The sequence below is a fragment of the Lonchura striata genome, chromosome 4 (assembly GCF_050655825.1).
Source record: "Lonchura striata isolate lonStrDom1 chromosome 4, ASM5065582v1, whole genome shotgun sequence".
NCBI lineage: Eukaryota > Metazoa > Chordata > Aves > Passeriformes > Estrildidae > Lonchura > Lonchura striata.
This window is the reverse complement of record NC_140706.1, coordinates 42357723-42371410: the sequence shown is the minus strand read 5'-3', so window position 1 is coordinate 42371410 and position 13688 is coordinate 42357723. Positions and strand designations below refer to the sequence as shown.

At 38.7% G+C, this 13688-nt stretch overlaps 1 protein-coding gene across 1 annotated transcript; it reads right to left on the bottom strand.

Moving 5' to 3' along the window:
- On the bottom strand, positions 1-5477 carry FGG (fibrinogen gamma chain). Its single transcript, XM_021530164.3, has 10 exons — positions 5359-5477; positions 5220-5264; positions 4607-4790; positions 4406-4499; positions 3339-3469; positions 2567-2700; positions 2241-2425; positions 1345-1622; positions 825-994; positions 1-455 (listed from the first exon to the last, which is right to left on the bottom strand). Exons 1-10 carry the CDS (start codon positions 5428-5430, stop codon positions 441-443), a joined length of 1308 nt encoding a protein of 435 aa, XP_021385839.1. The 5' UTR covers positions 5431-5477; the 3' UTR covers positions 1-440.
- Positions 5478-13688: the final 8211 nt, after the last annotated feature.

Sequence of the window (13688 nt, the reverse complement as noted above, 5' to 3'; positions counted from 1 at the left end):
TTTGATCTTTGTCACCAAACAACTTTATTAGAAGACTTGAAAACATATGGATACTAGTCACATTTATGAAGAAATAGGTTGAACACATGCCTCTAAACAAAGAGCAGGAACTGATGGTGTGAAATTCATGAATGACTGAGTCAAGTAGGTTTGATTCAACTATCAAAGGTTTTGTTTTTTTTTTTTTGGCCGGCTATAGACCACAGATAACAAACTCAGACTTTTTTTGTAATAATCAAAAATTTATTGAGAATGTGTACAGAAAAAAAACCAAAAAAACCAACCATCTACAGAGGTATGCACTGCTCAGGGAAGAGTTTTGGGCCTTACAGTCAATGTTGCTTTATAGTCAAAACTGAACCGTGTAATGTTTGCTAAGTTCAGTGTCTAAGAAAAAGATTTGCTTTTCTTGTTCAAACTGGTCTTTTTCAAACCATCCTTTATACGTCTCCAACCTAAAACAGAAAAAAAAAGAGTATTTTAATGTTCTTCTAATGAAAGAAGTATATAAGGCTATGATGACACATTGATAGTGTTCATACATAGTTATATTAGTTGGGAATTAAAAATGCAGCATTTAAAATATACAAAGGCAAGGGATTATTCCTGATCATGAGACTATCCATTTACCTATCCATTAAAAGATATAGTAATGTAGAAGGTGCACTAAAATTAAAGTACTAATACTTCTGTGACAAAATGGTAAACAAAGCCAACTTCTCTAAGATGCAGTGGGTTTAACTTCAGCTGCCCATACACAGTGTTTAAAATTATTACAATGTTCTGTGTTCATTTTAAATATCTCCTTGGCCCTGTGGTCGAACCTGTTTGATATTGTCTAAGTTGTGCTGCTGTCCATCTACTGACAGTCTGTTGAATGGGATGATTTTCATTGCAGATTTCTTCATGGAGTACCACCGGTCACGCCAGGTTGCCCAGATAATGCCATTGTCAAATCCAGATGGACCAGCATCTTCTGATGTGTACACACCACCTAAGAAACACCAGTTGGAGCAAAACAGTTGGATGCTTTCTAAAATAGTTACTGTGCCCATACATTTTCTGGTCCTGACACCTCCATGGCATCCCTGGGTGTCCTAACAGACACTGTTCATCACCTTTCTCCCCCTGCTTTGTTTCTCTCAAAAATAGGACTGATTATCCCACTTTGGAATGGAGAGCAGTCATAAATTCCAACTACTGGTGTTAGCAATTATTGCGAAGAATGCGCTATGCCAGCTTTGGGAAATCTAGAAGGCAAACTGTAGTCTATAAATGTGACTCATTTTCCTTTGTCACTGAAATGTGGTGTCCTGGACTACAAGCACTTAGAAGACACCTTACCTATATAATATTTGCCATTGAGGTGGCCAGCATGGCATCTATTCATCCACCACCCAGATCCATCTTGCTCAGCACAGTTGCCTTCGTAGTTGTCATTGTCATTATCATGGGTGCTGAACCTCATGCCATTGTGGTAGGTGTAGGATTTATCACTTGGGTCATCCCCAAAATTGTATCCATCAAAGGCATCCCCGGCGTCACCCCCGATGAAGTAGGCGTAAGTCAGTCGATACTTGTCCTCTTCACTTCCCACTCGGAATACAGCGTAGTCAGCAGTGCTGTGAACAGAGAGCAGTGCTGAATATGAGCATGCTGCACTCCCAGCTCATGCACAAATGAGAAATGCATCAGTGTTAAAACTGCAGAAAATGCATTTATTGCATCCTAGCACTTCAAAACAAATTGTTTTTATGCGACTGTGGGCCTCAGCTCAGTGATACAGGTGTAATCAACTTTTGTGCTCCAGTACCAGAAATATTTTCTGACTAGTCTTTAGTGATGTGTGAAATATCCACATTATCAACACACACACATACATATATATAATAGAAATAGAAATAGAAAAGAAAATAATAGAACCAGACCTAAAATTATCATGTAGTCCATAAGATATGTAAGACAAAGAAACTTGAAGGAAAGAAACAGATTCCTTCTGCCTAATGAATGAGTGCTGACAACATGTGGCCTTTGGACAGGCACACGTGCCTGGCAACAAGTCACACACAGTGACTGCTGTCACAGCTGTAAGTTCAGAAGCCAAAGCAGTTCCATGCACACATTAGCTGGTCTAAGAGTTCATTATTTTTTAGGTGAGACCTTTTATCAGTATGAACTAATGCAGCAGTGGGAGCAGTGGGTTTTAAGCTGTCATTTTCAGAAGCATCATAAGCAAATACCTTTTTTTGCCACTCCAGTCCTCCAGCTCTATTCGTAAGGTGTATGGCAGAGTGGACTGTGTAGTTATTAAATGCATCTTTTCATTGCCCAGCCAGAACTCAGTGGTGTCATCTGGAGACAGATGTCCAAATCCTTCCTTGTACTGAACCCAATTTTTACTGAAGTCTTCGCTCCCATCCAGTCTCTGGGGAAAAAATCCAAGAACACCAAAAACAAAAATAAAAATGTCAGTCAAAAAGGTAAATAAAAACAGTGTATTGTAGGTAAATAAAAACAGTGCTGATGCAAAAGGTTTGTTTATAGCAATAATACATAAGTGGCATACCCTTTGTAGTACTGTCCAGCCATTGCCATATGAGTCAATCTCGCAGTAGACTAGGAATGACTGCTTGGCTCTTTGAGGCTTGATAAAGTACAGACCACTTTTCCTTGCACCCTTATTTGCAATGTCTTGACAATCTGAAGTAAAGATATTCCAAAGATCATTTTCAATCTAGCTACAATTCTATCCTTGCATTTATTTTATACTGTAACTTTTTTTGTGCAAGAAATGCAATTTGTCGAAATACCATTGCTGCAAAGTTAGCTATTTAGCCCCCATGTTTCAGTGTCATTGCCATAAAAACTACTAGCAAGGGTCACAGGACTTGTGTAAGGTGAAGATGAATTTAGTCTCACATAGAGTTTAAGCAGTGTAAAACAGTAATTGCATTGATTTCCACAGCAACAAAGAAAGATACTTCTGTATCTAATGGAATGATTAATTTTTTTTTCCACATGGCTTAGTAGAAATGTGATAATGAGTTATATTCTTTTTGTCCCAGGCACATGCAAACTCTAGTCATGTCCATCATGTTTAGCACACATCTTGGGATAATCGTATTTTGGCCAAAAAGGCCAAGCAAGAACTAAATTCCACCTGAATCCTTGCCTGCAGAGCATCTAACTTGTACTGATCAGTTTTACAATTTGCAATTTGATATATCTTTGCAGAGGTCTATGACCCATAAGATTCCAAGTAAATCACTGCTGTGATGCCAAGCGGCAGCACTCACAGCTGAATTAATCCTCCACCATACAGGAAAGATTCTGCACACCTCTTCCAGTTGTCTCCTGAATTTCAGCCTGGTCCTTGCACGGCTCCTGACAGAGTAACTCAAGCTGGGCAATCTTCTCTTTCAGCTCTGTGATCCTGTTGCCGTTCATTATATGTGAGTCTGTCAACTGTCTGGACAGAGACATAAAAATGGGTTGTTGTATCTGCTGTTTGAGAATGTGTAATACACATTCATTTCCCTGGACACACACCTCATGTATCTAACACCCCTGTAAAACGGGGTGCTTCTATTAGCACTGGTATTCAGAGTTAAGGACAGGCAAAATAGGAAAGCACATGCTTAACCTCATGCAAAACCTAACCATATGCAAAACTTGACTCTAATCAGCAAAACTCTAACCAGCATAATGTATTAATATAACTCCATGGAAAGTGTTACTTTGCTCTACTGAAGTAAATGATAATCTCCTCTTCAATTATGGATGCATTTGTAAAACATATGTGCTTTAAATAAACTGCTGTAAGTGTCAGAATGCCTACATAATCTCTGAGATAATATCATAGAAGTGGAGACCTGTCAAAAAACATCCTTAAGATTTAGAAACATTAATGATGTTTTCAAATCTATTTCCAATGTCAAATTATAAAAGGCTATCACTGAGTTTATAGTTACTTATGATTTACAGCTAGGTAACTGAGGTAATTTTCATGGTTATATGCAGCAAAATTGGCCAGAGTGAATGATTGCACAAATATTCCACATACTGTGCTTTACAGCAAAAACTCATGACCTCCAAAGGTCATGAAAAAAATTTAAGGATAGCTGGCACAGCAGGAGAAACATAAATAAAAATATTGCCAGGCTTCATGGCATTCTTATCTTGCACTTCTTGCACAATTAGTGATTTATCCAGGTGAGCAGAGAATTCAGTATCAGATCCTCATGATCTTTCTGTGTCTTGCTAGGCAGTTACCAATGGCAGTGTGGGCAGAATGGTCCGCAAGGGCACAAAAAACCTTTCTGAGAGAGGCTTTTTGGCACTTGACAAAAGAACAGAAAGAAAACAATTTGTATTGTCACTGACAAAAGAAGTGGAAGATACCTACTGTATAGTAGTTTCATGAGACAATATAGTGTTTTCATATCTGATAATTTCTTCAATTATTTTCCTGGACTTTTGAGTGAAATCATCAACTGAATCTGTAAAATAGAAAAGGTACAAAATAATTGTAAAAAAGAAAAAGAAAAAATAAAAAAAGAAAACCACATAAAATTTTTCAGTTTTGTACTTATTTTTATATGCTCACTTGGTAATGTCTGCTTTTCTGAAGGATAGAGGCCTTGGATGTGTTGGATCAGATGGTCTGCTGTTACTGTGGCATTAGAAATCCGCTGCAAAAGCCTCTCCATTTCCTGCAGGTCATTATCCACAGTGGGGTGGTATTTACTAAGGAAATCTGCAATGCCACAAGTTGTTGGGCAGAAGCTACCCTGAGGAGTAAAGAGACATTGTTGGCAATGTTTCAGGGGCAAAAGAAGCAGAGCAGAATGTTTGGGCAAAGGAACTTTCAGATACTGCTGACACGAATGATAAAGGATAAAAAAGGGCAGGCATTCGCAGTAGACTTTGTCTGCTGTAATTGAATTTACAGTTTACTTGCATACTACGTGCACACAGCAAGAAAACACTGCATGCCATTATTGTAGCATCTGCTGGATATGTGCTTTTGTCCACAGTGCAGCTTCCCATACACTTTTACCAAGCATATACTGCTATCAGTAAATGACAGGTTTAAGCAAAGTGCACTTAATGAGAACTGAAAACAATGATGAGGTTCAAGTGATAACACTAGTTAATAATCAGCATAGAAAAGCTTTGGTTACATTCCATAGATAAAAGAAAATTGTTCAGGCACTTACAAATCTCTCATCCAATATGCAGCAGTTTTCTCTGGTAGCAATGTACTGAAGAGAAGAAAAAGGGCCATTTTAGTGGATTTTCTCCAAGACCACTTCCTGCGCTAAGACACAGTTTCCTAAACGCTGTCTCTTCACTTACCGCCATGCTGGTAGAAAAGAGCAGGGAGAGGAGAGACCCCAGGGGAGCCCAGCCACACAGCCTCGGCCCCATCGTGTCTGTCCCACCGGGCGCAGCTGTGCAGTCAGCAGAGAATGTTCAACCTAGCACAGGACGGCAGCAGTTTAAGGCAGCAGGCTGAAGCTGGGGGCGGGCACTGGGAGGTGGTGGGAAGAGGTGGGGAAGGGATCTGAGGTGGATTCCCAGAATTTGCACATACGCTCCTCCCATTTTCAGAACCCACTTTACGCTTAGTCGCCTGATCTCTGCTGCAGCCAGGTCTCGGTGGAGGCAGGAAGGTGAGACAAGGCATGGAGATGCTACACCTAGTCACATTCATAATCAAACTCACACATCGCTTTGTACCGGGGGCTGGCAGACATTTCACTCTAATAGCACAGGGAAAAGCCACAGTAGTAATCTGAATTATCTGTACCAACTATCAATTGCCTAACAACAAATGATATTTTGGGACTATGTAGGCCTCTCCCGCCACAGAACTGCACATGTTTTGCCAAGACACTCGATACCATTTTCCTGATTCTGTGGATGACAAAACTAAGGCAGAGAAAGGTGTGAAGTCATTGGGCAGTGGCATATCTGGAAAAGAAGTCTGTGGTATTTCTCACAGGCAATGAAAGTATGAATGTTCCCTATCCTTCAACACAGTGAGTCCGTTCCAATGGCTCTGGTCAATGCTTGCTTGCTGGGGAGCTAATGTTGTTGGTATCTGCCTTATTCAATACTGCTACAAGAGTGCTGACAAGCCCTGTCTTCTGCCATGGGTTTTGTCCCAGCAAATTACTTCAGTATGTCCTTTTTCATGCTTTCTGTATTAGGATCATTAACCTTTCCACTCATGAACTAGACCTGGTGTCCGAACTATGGCTTCTGCAGAGAAAGCTTGATTTTGTGCCTGTACAGCATGATGTGTGACAAGGCAGTGTTGAATGAGGCTTTAGACTCTGTTACATGTTTGACCAAATGGTGAGAAGAATGGTGAGAATGGAGCTCATGGATAGATCTGTTGTTACTGGGGTCAGCTTTGTGATTTCAGGCAAATGACTTCATCTCTGAACAGCAGGATCAATGTTTCAATTTGGCGTAATAGGTATTTTAAAAATGGGGAAAAAAGCATTCTATAGGAACCAGATTATTAGAAAATTAGATATAATTATGCCCTGAAACATGGAGAGTTCTTGACCTGTATATCCTCTTTTAATCTGGTGAAATTGGATCAAACAGAAGGTTCCCATCATGTTCAGAGATCCACTCACATATTGCCAGAAGGAAATGTGAGCGTTTAAGATGCTAAAAATCAGGCTGATGTGACACTTACATGAGGCTGAAGCACGGTGCCTGGGAGAGTCAGCTTTCCAGTAACTGATGACCAGCAAGTTAGTTTGGCCAGGCTGCTGAAAGTCTTTTCCAAAGGATGACTGATGATACAGGTTTGTTTTTCCAAATCTGGTATTAATTACCTTCAAGAGCCATGTGCAGAATGTGCTCTTGTTGATAAAAATAGTAATCTTATTGATAGAAATAGGACATGGTTCCACCTTTTACAGAGTTACTTCTGTTTCCTAAAGTGTGAAAATAAAGTATATAGGACTGGGTAGAAGTCTATCTGCTGTCGTGTTTTTTACTGTTGCTTCATTGGTGCTTTAACATGGACTGAGGAAACCACCACTGAACCTCCTTGTCACTGCTGCTCAAACACCGAGCTTGCTTTGCTTCATCTTTGCAGGTCATGGCACAAAGGTCCACAGGGTCCTAGAGACACCATTCCAGAGGCTGTGCACCAGCAGGATTCCCTTAGATATGACAAGATAGCATGAGTAGGTTGCGGGTACAAACTTTGTTAAGTAACAGCTTTAACACAGATGTAAACTGCACAGTACAGATGGGCACGTTCTGTTCGTGATGCAATAGGTGAACCACGTAGCACAATTCAGGTATCCCTCATCCTCTGACAGAATAAAAAATGCACCTTTCCCTTTTGTCACTAGAAGTAGTACATATAGGCTTGAAACTCTGTCAGAAGACTATTTGGTAGCAGAAAACAAAAAAAAAATCTTGACCTAGGCAAGAATTTCACGCATCAGAGAAGATAACAGTGAACTGTGGCAGTAAAAGCCTAGTTAATCTTGGGTTAAAACCCCGAAGATTTTATAATTAAAGTGTGAGAATGGCTATAATGACATAATAACAATATAAAAATAGAGTTTCGATGTTCAAGATAAATGTCTAATTGGTGGGAGAAGTAAAAGGATCATTATCACTAGAAATGGGTTAGGAATAGGAAAACTGAATTTTCAGTCAGATTTTGTTACACAAAATTATCACTGTATATATTTACATTGATGAAGGAGTAAATTTTCAACATTGCTTCAATGATTACCAAATATTTGCACATTGCAATTATAAGTGTTGCTTAGCTGTATTTGTGGTTACAACTGTGGTACTTCTCAACAGAAGATGTAAATATTTAAACCTCAGGAAATTTTTGTTTGCTTTACTGATTACATGGCCATGAATAATCAATCATTTTTCTTCTTTTTTATTATTTTCTTTTTTTATTTTCTTCTTTTTTCTTTTCTTCTTTTATTCCATCTTTCATTACTTAGAAAGATCTTAGCCCTCTTTTAATTAAGTTGAAAGCAATACATATTCTTAGTGGAATGACTGTGTGGTATTTTTCCTCTCTTACATAACATTTTGTCTTGGAGAGTCCTGGTTGCAAAACAGCTGACCCACTTACCAAACCAGTGTGCTAAAGACCTAATTGTAGCCTCAGATGTGTCCAGCATAATTTAGCTGTGTTGATTTTCTGGTCAGTGTTTTCTTTCCAGTAAGTCTGTTTGCTGGTTTGGTAACAGATGAGGAACAATTTGTGGTAGCACAGCTGGAAGGAAGAGTTCTCAAACTCAGTGTGCTCTTTTCCTGCAATTTATTTTTGAGGAGAGAGTAAAGGTGAACAATATTTGTTTGAAAGAGCTTTCTTCAATTCAGTATTGATTAGAATTTTTTGTCAGCCACTGGGACATTAGCCAACAACTGCCCATCATTCACAGATAATCTTTTCTCAGAAAAACAAACCAGAAGAAACATGTTTGTGTCTGTAAATTAGCTCCTGATTATCAGAATATCCTTATGGCTGCCTTGGAAAAACATCTGTTTTTTAAGCTTATACTTACTTGCCTTATGAATATAACCTGAAAAATCAGTCTACAACATTTTATAAATGTTTAGTGATGAATTTTAAGATTTTCAATGGGCTTTTATTACTATTTAACTGAAAGTGCTCAGTGGATTTGACATGAACTTATATTTTTTTAGATGCTCCAAAAGATAATTTTCCTATTTAAAAATAAATAAATATGGAAAAATACCAAATGGTAAATTATGAAAAAAAATATCCCTACAATGCTTTGCTATCCATCAGCAATATGTATCACCCTCCTTGCATTATTAAACAGATTAGTGGGCAAAATCCCCTTTGCTAGTTCAATCAATAAGTGTGATAATTAGTCTGAGAAATAGAGACAATTAAAAAGCTGTCTAGTAGCGAAGCCATGCCAAAGGTGGGTGAGAAAGCCAAGTGCACTGAAGTGAAAATGAAAAAAAAAGTTTTGTAACTTATCTTTCTCTTTCAATTTTCAAAATGTGGGAGAACAGTAAATAGCAACATTTTTTTTTCCAATTACATAGTCCATTCTGTGCAGCACATTTCTTCCTCAAGTGAAATGAGTCAACAAATATCAGTTGCTGTGCAAGGGAGAGCCTTTAATTTCTTTACACTTGTGACACCAGTCCACTTGCTGTGCTTCAGCTCAAATACTGGCTGGAAACAGTTGTTTCTTTGAAAATTAAGTGAAGAACAGCAAAAATAGTAGGCACTTCATGTCAGCCAGAACCTTTCCTTTGGAAAAGAAATTATGGGGTATTTTGCTGCCTCCACACTGGGAATATGCACTTTAGAGTGCATTCTTTAATACTTATAGGCTGATGTATTTACTTAAATCAAAAAATGGAAGTTACATTGATTCATGATGGTTCATGTCAGCACTTTTAATAACATAAAAGATGCTTTGTTTTTTGCAAAGAATAATCAAGGGCTATTGCTTTAATACATAGTTCTTATTTTGATTTAAACTATCACTACAAACAAATTTAAATAACTTTGTTAAAATTAAAGGGCCAAAAATCAAGACACTTATTCATCAAGACACCTCATATCCAGAAGCCAGATATTTGATGCTTTGAATGAGCTATTATCTTATTTTTGAAAAATCCTGTAGTGTTTCTGATTAGTTAGTTCTGCTTGCGTAACTTGATGCATTAAAGATTTTATTTAAACTTCTTTCAAATCTTAAGGTATTAAGAGTGATCTTATATCTGAAAAAAGGAATGTGATGTAAAGGAATGAAGTCAAGATGTTTCAGAAGATAACTCATTCTGTTGTTTTGTCATAGCTGAGGTTTTTCTCAGTCCTGTATTACAGGACATTATACCTTGAAATTCCAAAAATCTACTGCAAAGCCCTAAACCATGTTCAGTGAAACATCATTATTGAGCTCTGAGTTGTTTGTGCCTTATTAGGGGTATTCAGTGCAACACAGTAAATTCTCTCTCTTTACTGATCTACAGAAACCATTTTCAACTGTTGATTCGCTTAGAAAAGGTTGGTATTCAGACTGTCTGCAGAAGAGAGATTGCAGTGTATACTTTACCTTGAGGGCAAGAACAGTGAACTTATTTGTTAAACAAAGAGATGCACTAGTTTGTGGGAACGAGATAAGTAGTAAATTCAAATATTTGCTGAGTATTTTGTAATTAGTTGAGAGGACAGAGCCTCAATAAACTAAACAGAGCCTACTTCAATAATCGAACCTATAGGCTGATATTATTGGTTTGAACAGGAATTTATTGACAATAACATTAAAGGAAATACATAAAGAAAAGGAAATAAATAAAGCAAAAATGTGATTTTTCACAAGAAACCTCTGGCCAGTTAAATACTTTGATTGTAATTTTTTAAGCAATCAGAGGAAGCCTGACTGTCAGAAATATCCTAGAAATATAGCAGAAACTGTATTTGTTTTGGAAAAAATGTACTCTGTGTTGTTCTCCCTGGCTTCCAGGATAAGGCTTGAATGCCATTAATTCAGAATGATGGAAGTAGAAGAATGAATTCCACAGTGCTTTTACACATTATCTGTGCTCCATGCTGGTGCATGAATCTCTTTACAGGAAGAGAAGCACAGGCTTAAGTTTGAAGCATTAATAACACTAGCTGATTAAATGTAAATATAAGTATTTAGGATCACCAAAGGAAAGAGAAGCTCAGATTTAGCTACATGTAAACCATGAAAAAGAAACAGAAAAAAGTTTTATTTCCTCTTCTTTTTTTTTTTTTTTTTTTTAATTTGTAGTCTTTTTCTTTCTCTAGCATAAAAAAATAAAGCCAGAATATTTTTCTTTCCCCTGCTTTCTTCTCACAATTTTTGAGAGGAATTCTGGCTTATTCTTAAAAATTTTACATTAAGCAATGGGTTTTTATCACATGAGTGAGTTGTGACAGCTTTTACTGTTGACACATATCCCCTACACAGGTCACAAATGCAATCAAGTCTTTACTAGCACCTCCTGTCTATGAATTCCACACAGGCTTGTTAGTCATTCTGGTTTCTTCTGGGCTTCACTGACAGCCACACAGTGCCATCTGACGTCCTCAAAGAGCAATAAACTGTTCCTAAAATCTCTTAAATTATCTTTAAAAAAAATCTCAAACTTAAGACTTGACCATCACAGAGCATTTCTTTCCAAGCCTACCTGGAAAATAATTACTATATAATTTGCCTGTGTTTTCATTAAAAACAATCCTAACTTCTTGTATAAAATGAGCTCTGAGCTAATCATTACTGCTCAGGATAATGAAAATTCAGTATATTTTAATAAAATAATTTGTGAAATTGACATGATAGAGGTATTGACTAAAATACTCTCAGAAAAATTGATGACTTTGCTGGAATCTCAATAAGCTTATTAAATAGTCTACTTATTTATGGACAAGTATAAATTGGGTAAGAAACACATTTGCTGTGAGAACCAACAGAATACAGGCTTTGATCTCTTGATCACTTCACTACACCATTGCAAATAATGGAAACTATTCTAAATCCTTTCCGTGAGTTTTTGGGAGATCAACTAATAGGTGTGTCTTAATATTAAATACATGTTGGATATTAATTGTCTCACACAGACATCAACATCCATCTACAAATTTGCTAAAACTGTGTTTAAGGTTCCACAAGGACTTTGACATAGTTTCTGACAAAGCAAGATCCAGTCCTTCCCCTGAACCATGAGCAGTTAAAATCCATGCTATGAAAATACCTGAGAGAAGTTAAAAGAATAAAGCATCTTCTAGATTTCAAGATGGTTTCACCAACGTACACATCTGCATGTGAATATTTATTTCTTAATGTAGATAAAATGCCCGGTTAACCTGGAGAGACAGAGGCACAGAGGATGCTGGTGGGAGCAGGTGGCCGGTTTTGGGGCCAGGATTGTTTTGCAGGAGGAGGGTGCGGACAGCGGTGAGACACAGCCACCTACCGGTCCCCTGGGCTCAGCAGCTCGCTCTTCTCACGCCCAGGAGTTCAGGTTTGCAGCACGAAAACCTGGCCCAACCCATTCCAGCGGAACTTGGACTTGCATCCATGGGTTATCAATGATTCTGTTTATCAGTGAGTGGCATTTATTCTGGATGTGTTCAAGCACAGGACGGAGGACTGCAGCACTTTGGTAAAAGTGTCCCAGCCAAGGTGAACCACACTTGAATTTCACCCCAGGATTTGAGAGGGTTGCATGACTTGCAGAGGATTAGCCGTGCTGCAATACGCTGGCATGTGACTGCAATGTATTCTGTATCAAAACACACGTGGAAGACACTTCAAAGTTTATTTACAGAAAGCATCTGTCTTTATGTCTATACAGATAGCCATGTATTTTGTACCAGACAGTGCTCTTTCTGATTCTTGCTTCAAAGTTGACTTTAAGGAGCTACAATAAATATATATTTAGAACAAAGATCTCTGTAGTCCTGGTGGTTTTCTCCCCTACTGTGATTATTTGCATGTTTGCTAGTTTATAGGTACTCCAAACCTGCAAATTTTCAACATAGTAATGAAATATTTTCATAGCATAATAATAAAAATCTGTATAGGGAACCAAATTTTCTTTCTTTATGACCTCCTTGGTTCTGGCTCTTTAATAGATTAGGACAGGAATTGTTCATCACTCCGACACTGAGAACATAAAATAGTGCTTTAAAGCCCTTCTTTGCCATAGGAAAACATTGTATCTTTCTAAATAAGGAACCAAATTCTGAGATCACAGCATGATTATTATTATCTTCTCTCAACTGCATGTTTTATAATAGTCTAACTGGAAGTCTTACCAACAATTTCCAAAAGTACTTATTTATTTTCAACATGGTTACTTTTTACATCAGTAAAACCCCCCCTCATCATCACCATGTACTTAGCATTGTCTGTGTTACACCAAGCGTTTTATTTTACACCACTCTTGCAAAGACTCACAATTTTATTATGCATCATTTGCAAGATATAATCCAAATCCACTTGGAATAGAAGTGTACTTGTTTAGGAAGGCCAAGCTGTTGTTGTGTCAGAGTAATACTCTGGTGCAGGCATAGCCCTCGTTGATGTCAGACACGGAGAATTCACCATTAGCCTGTATGTGATATCTCTGCGGAGATATCCAGAGACAGCTCTCCAGCTCAGATACCAGGACTAGGAAATCGTTCTTCCTTATATACGAGGGAATTTCCTGGCTTGGTGACACTTTCCTCTCGTCCACAGACTAGAGAATCAGTCCAGGACTTGAGAAACGCTTTCTCTCAGAACAGAGACGTGCACGCCCACACAGAAAGTCTTATTTTTGAATAAGCACATCTTGTACTTAGCGAGGAGGAAGAGGTGTCATAAGGATCCCATGACGGGACTATCTGGCCCGCTTCTGACGCTATCCGAGCCCAGGGCGGGGTTCCCACCGTCGGGGTTTTGCCCGACACACCGCCGCACGCTTCGGGCCGGCACGGCTGCGCTCGCCGGGCCCGCAGCTCCTCGGGGGTGCGACAGCCCCGCCACCGACCCGTGTGCAGCACGGGGCCGGGCACAGCCCGAGCCAAGAGGCCCCGTTCGGACGCGCCTCGGGCCGGACCCATCACTGCCCTGCAGCTGCTGAACGCGCACCCCTACACCGCGCTGCGCCCGCGCCGCTCC

Excerpts from the sequence above, each read along its gene's own strand:
- FGG (XM_021530164.3), bottom strand. The coding sequence starts at position 5,430 with ATGGGGCCGAGGCTGTGTGGCTGGGCTCCCCTGGGGTCTCTCCTCTCC. Across the intron at positions 5,265-5,358 it reads TCTTTTCTACCAGCATGGCG|TACATTGCTACCAGAGAAAA; the intron begins GTAAGTGAAGAG and ends TCTTCTCTTCAG. Across the intron at positions 2,701-3,338 it reads TCAGGAGACAACTGGAAGAG|ATTGTCAAGACATTGCAAAT; the intron begins GTGTGCAGAATC and ends TCTTTACTTCAG.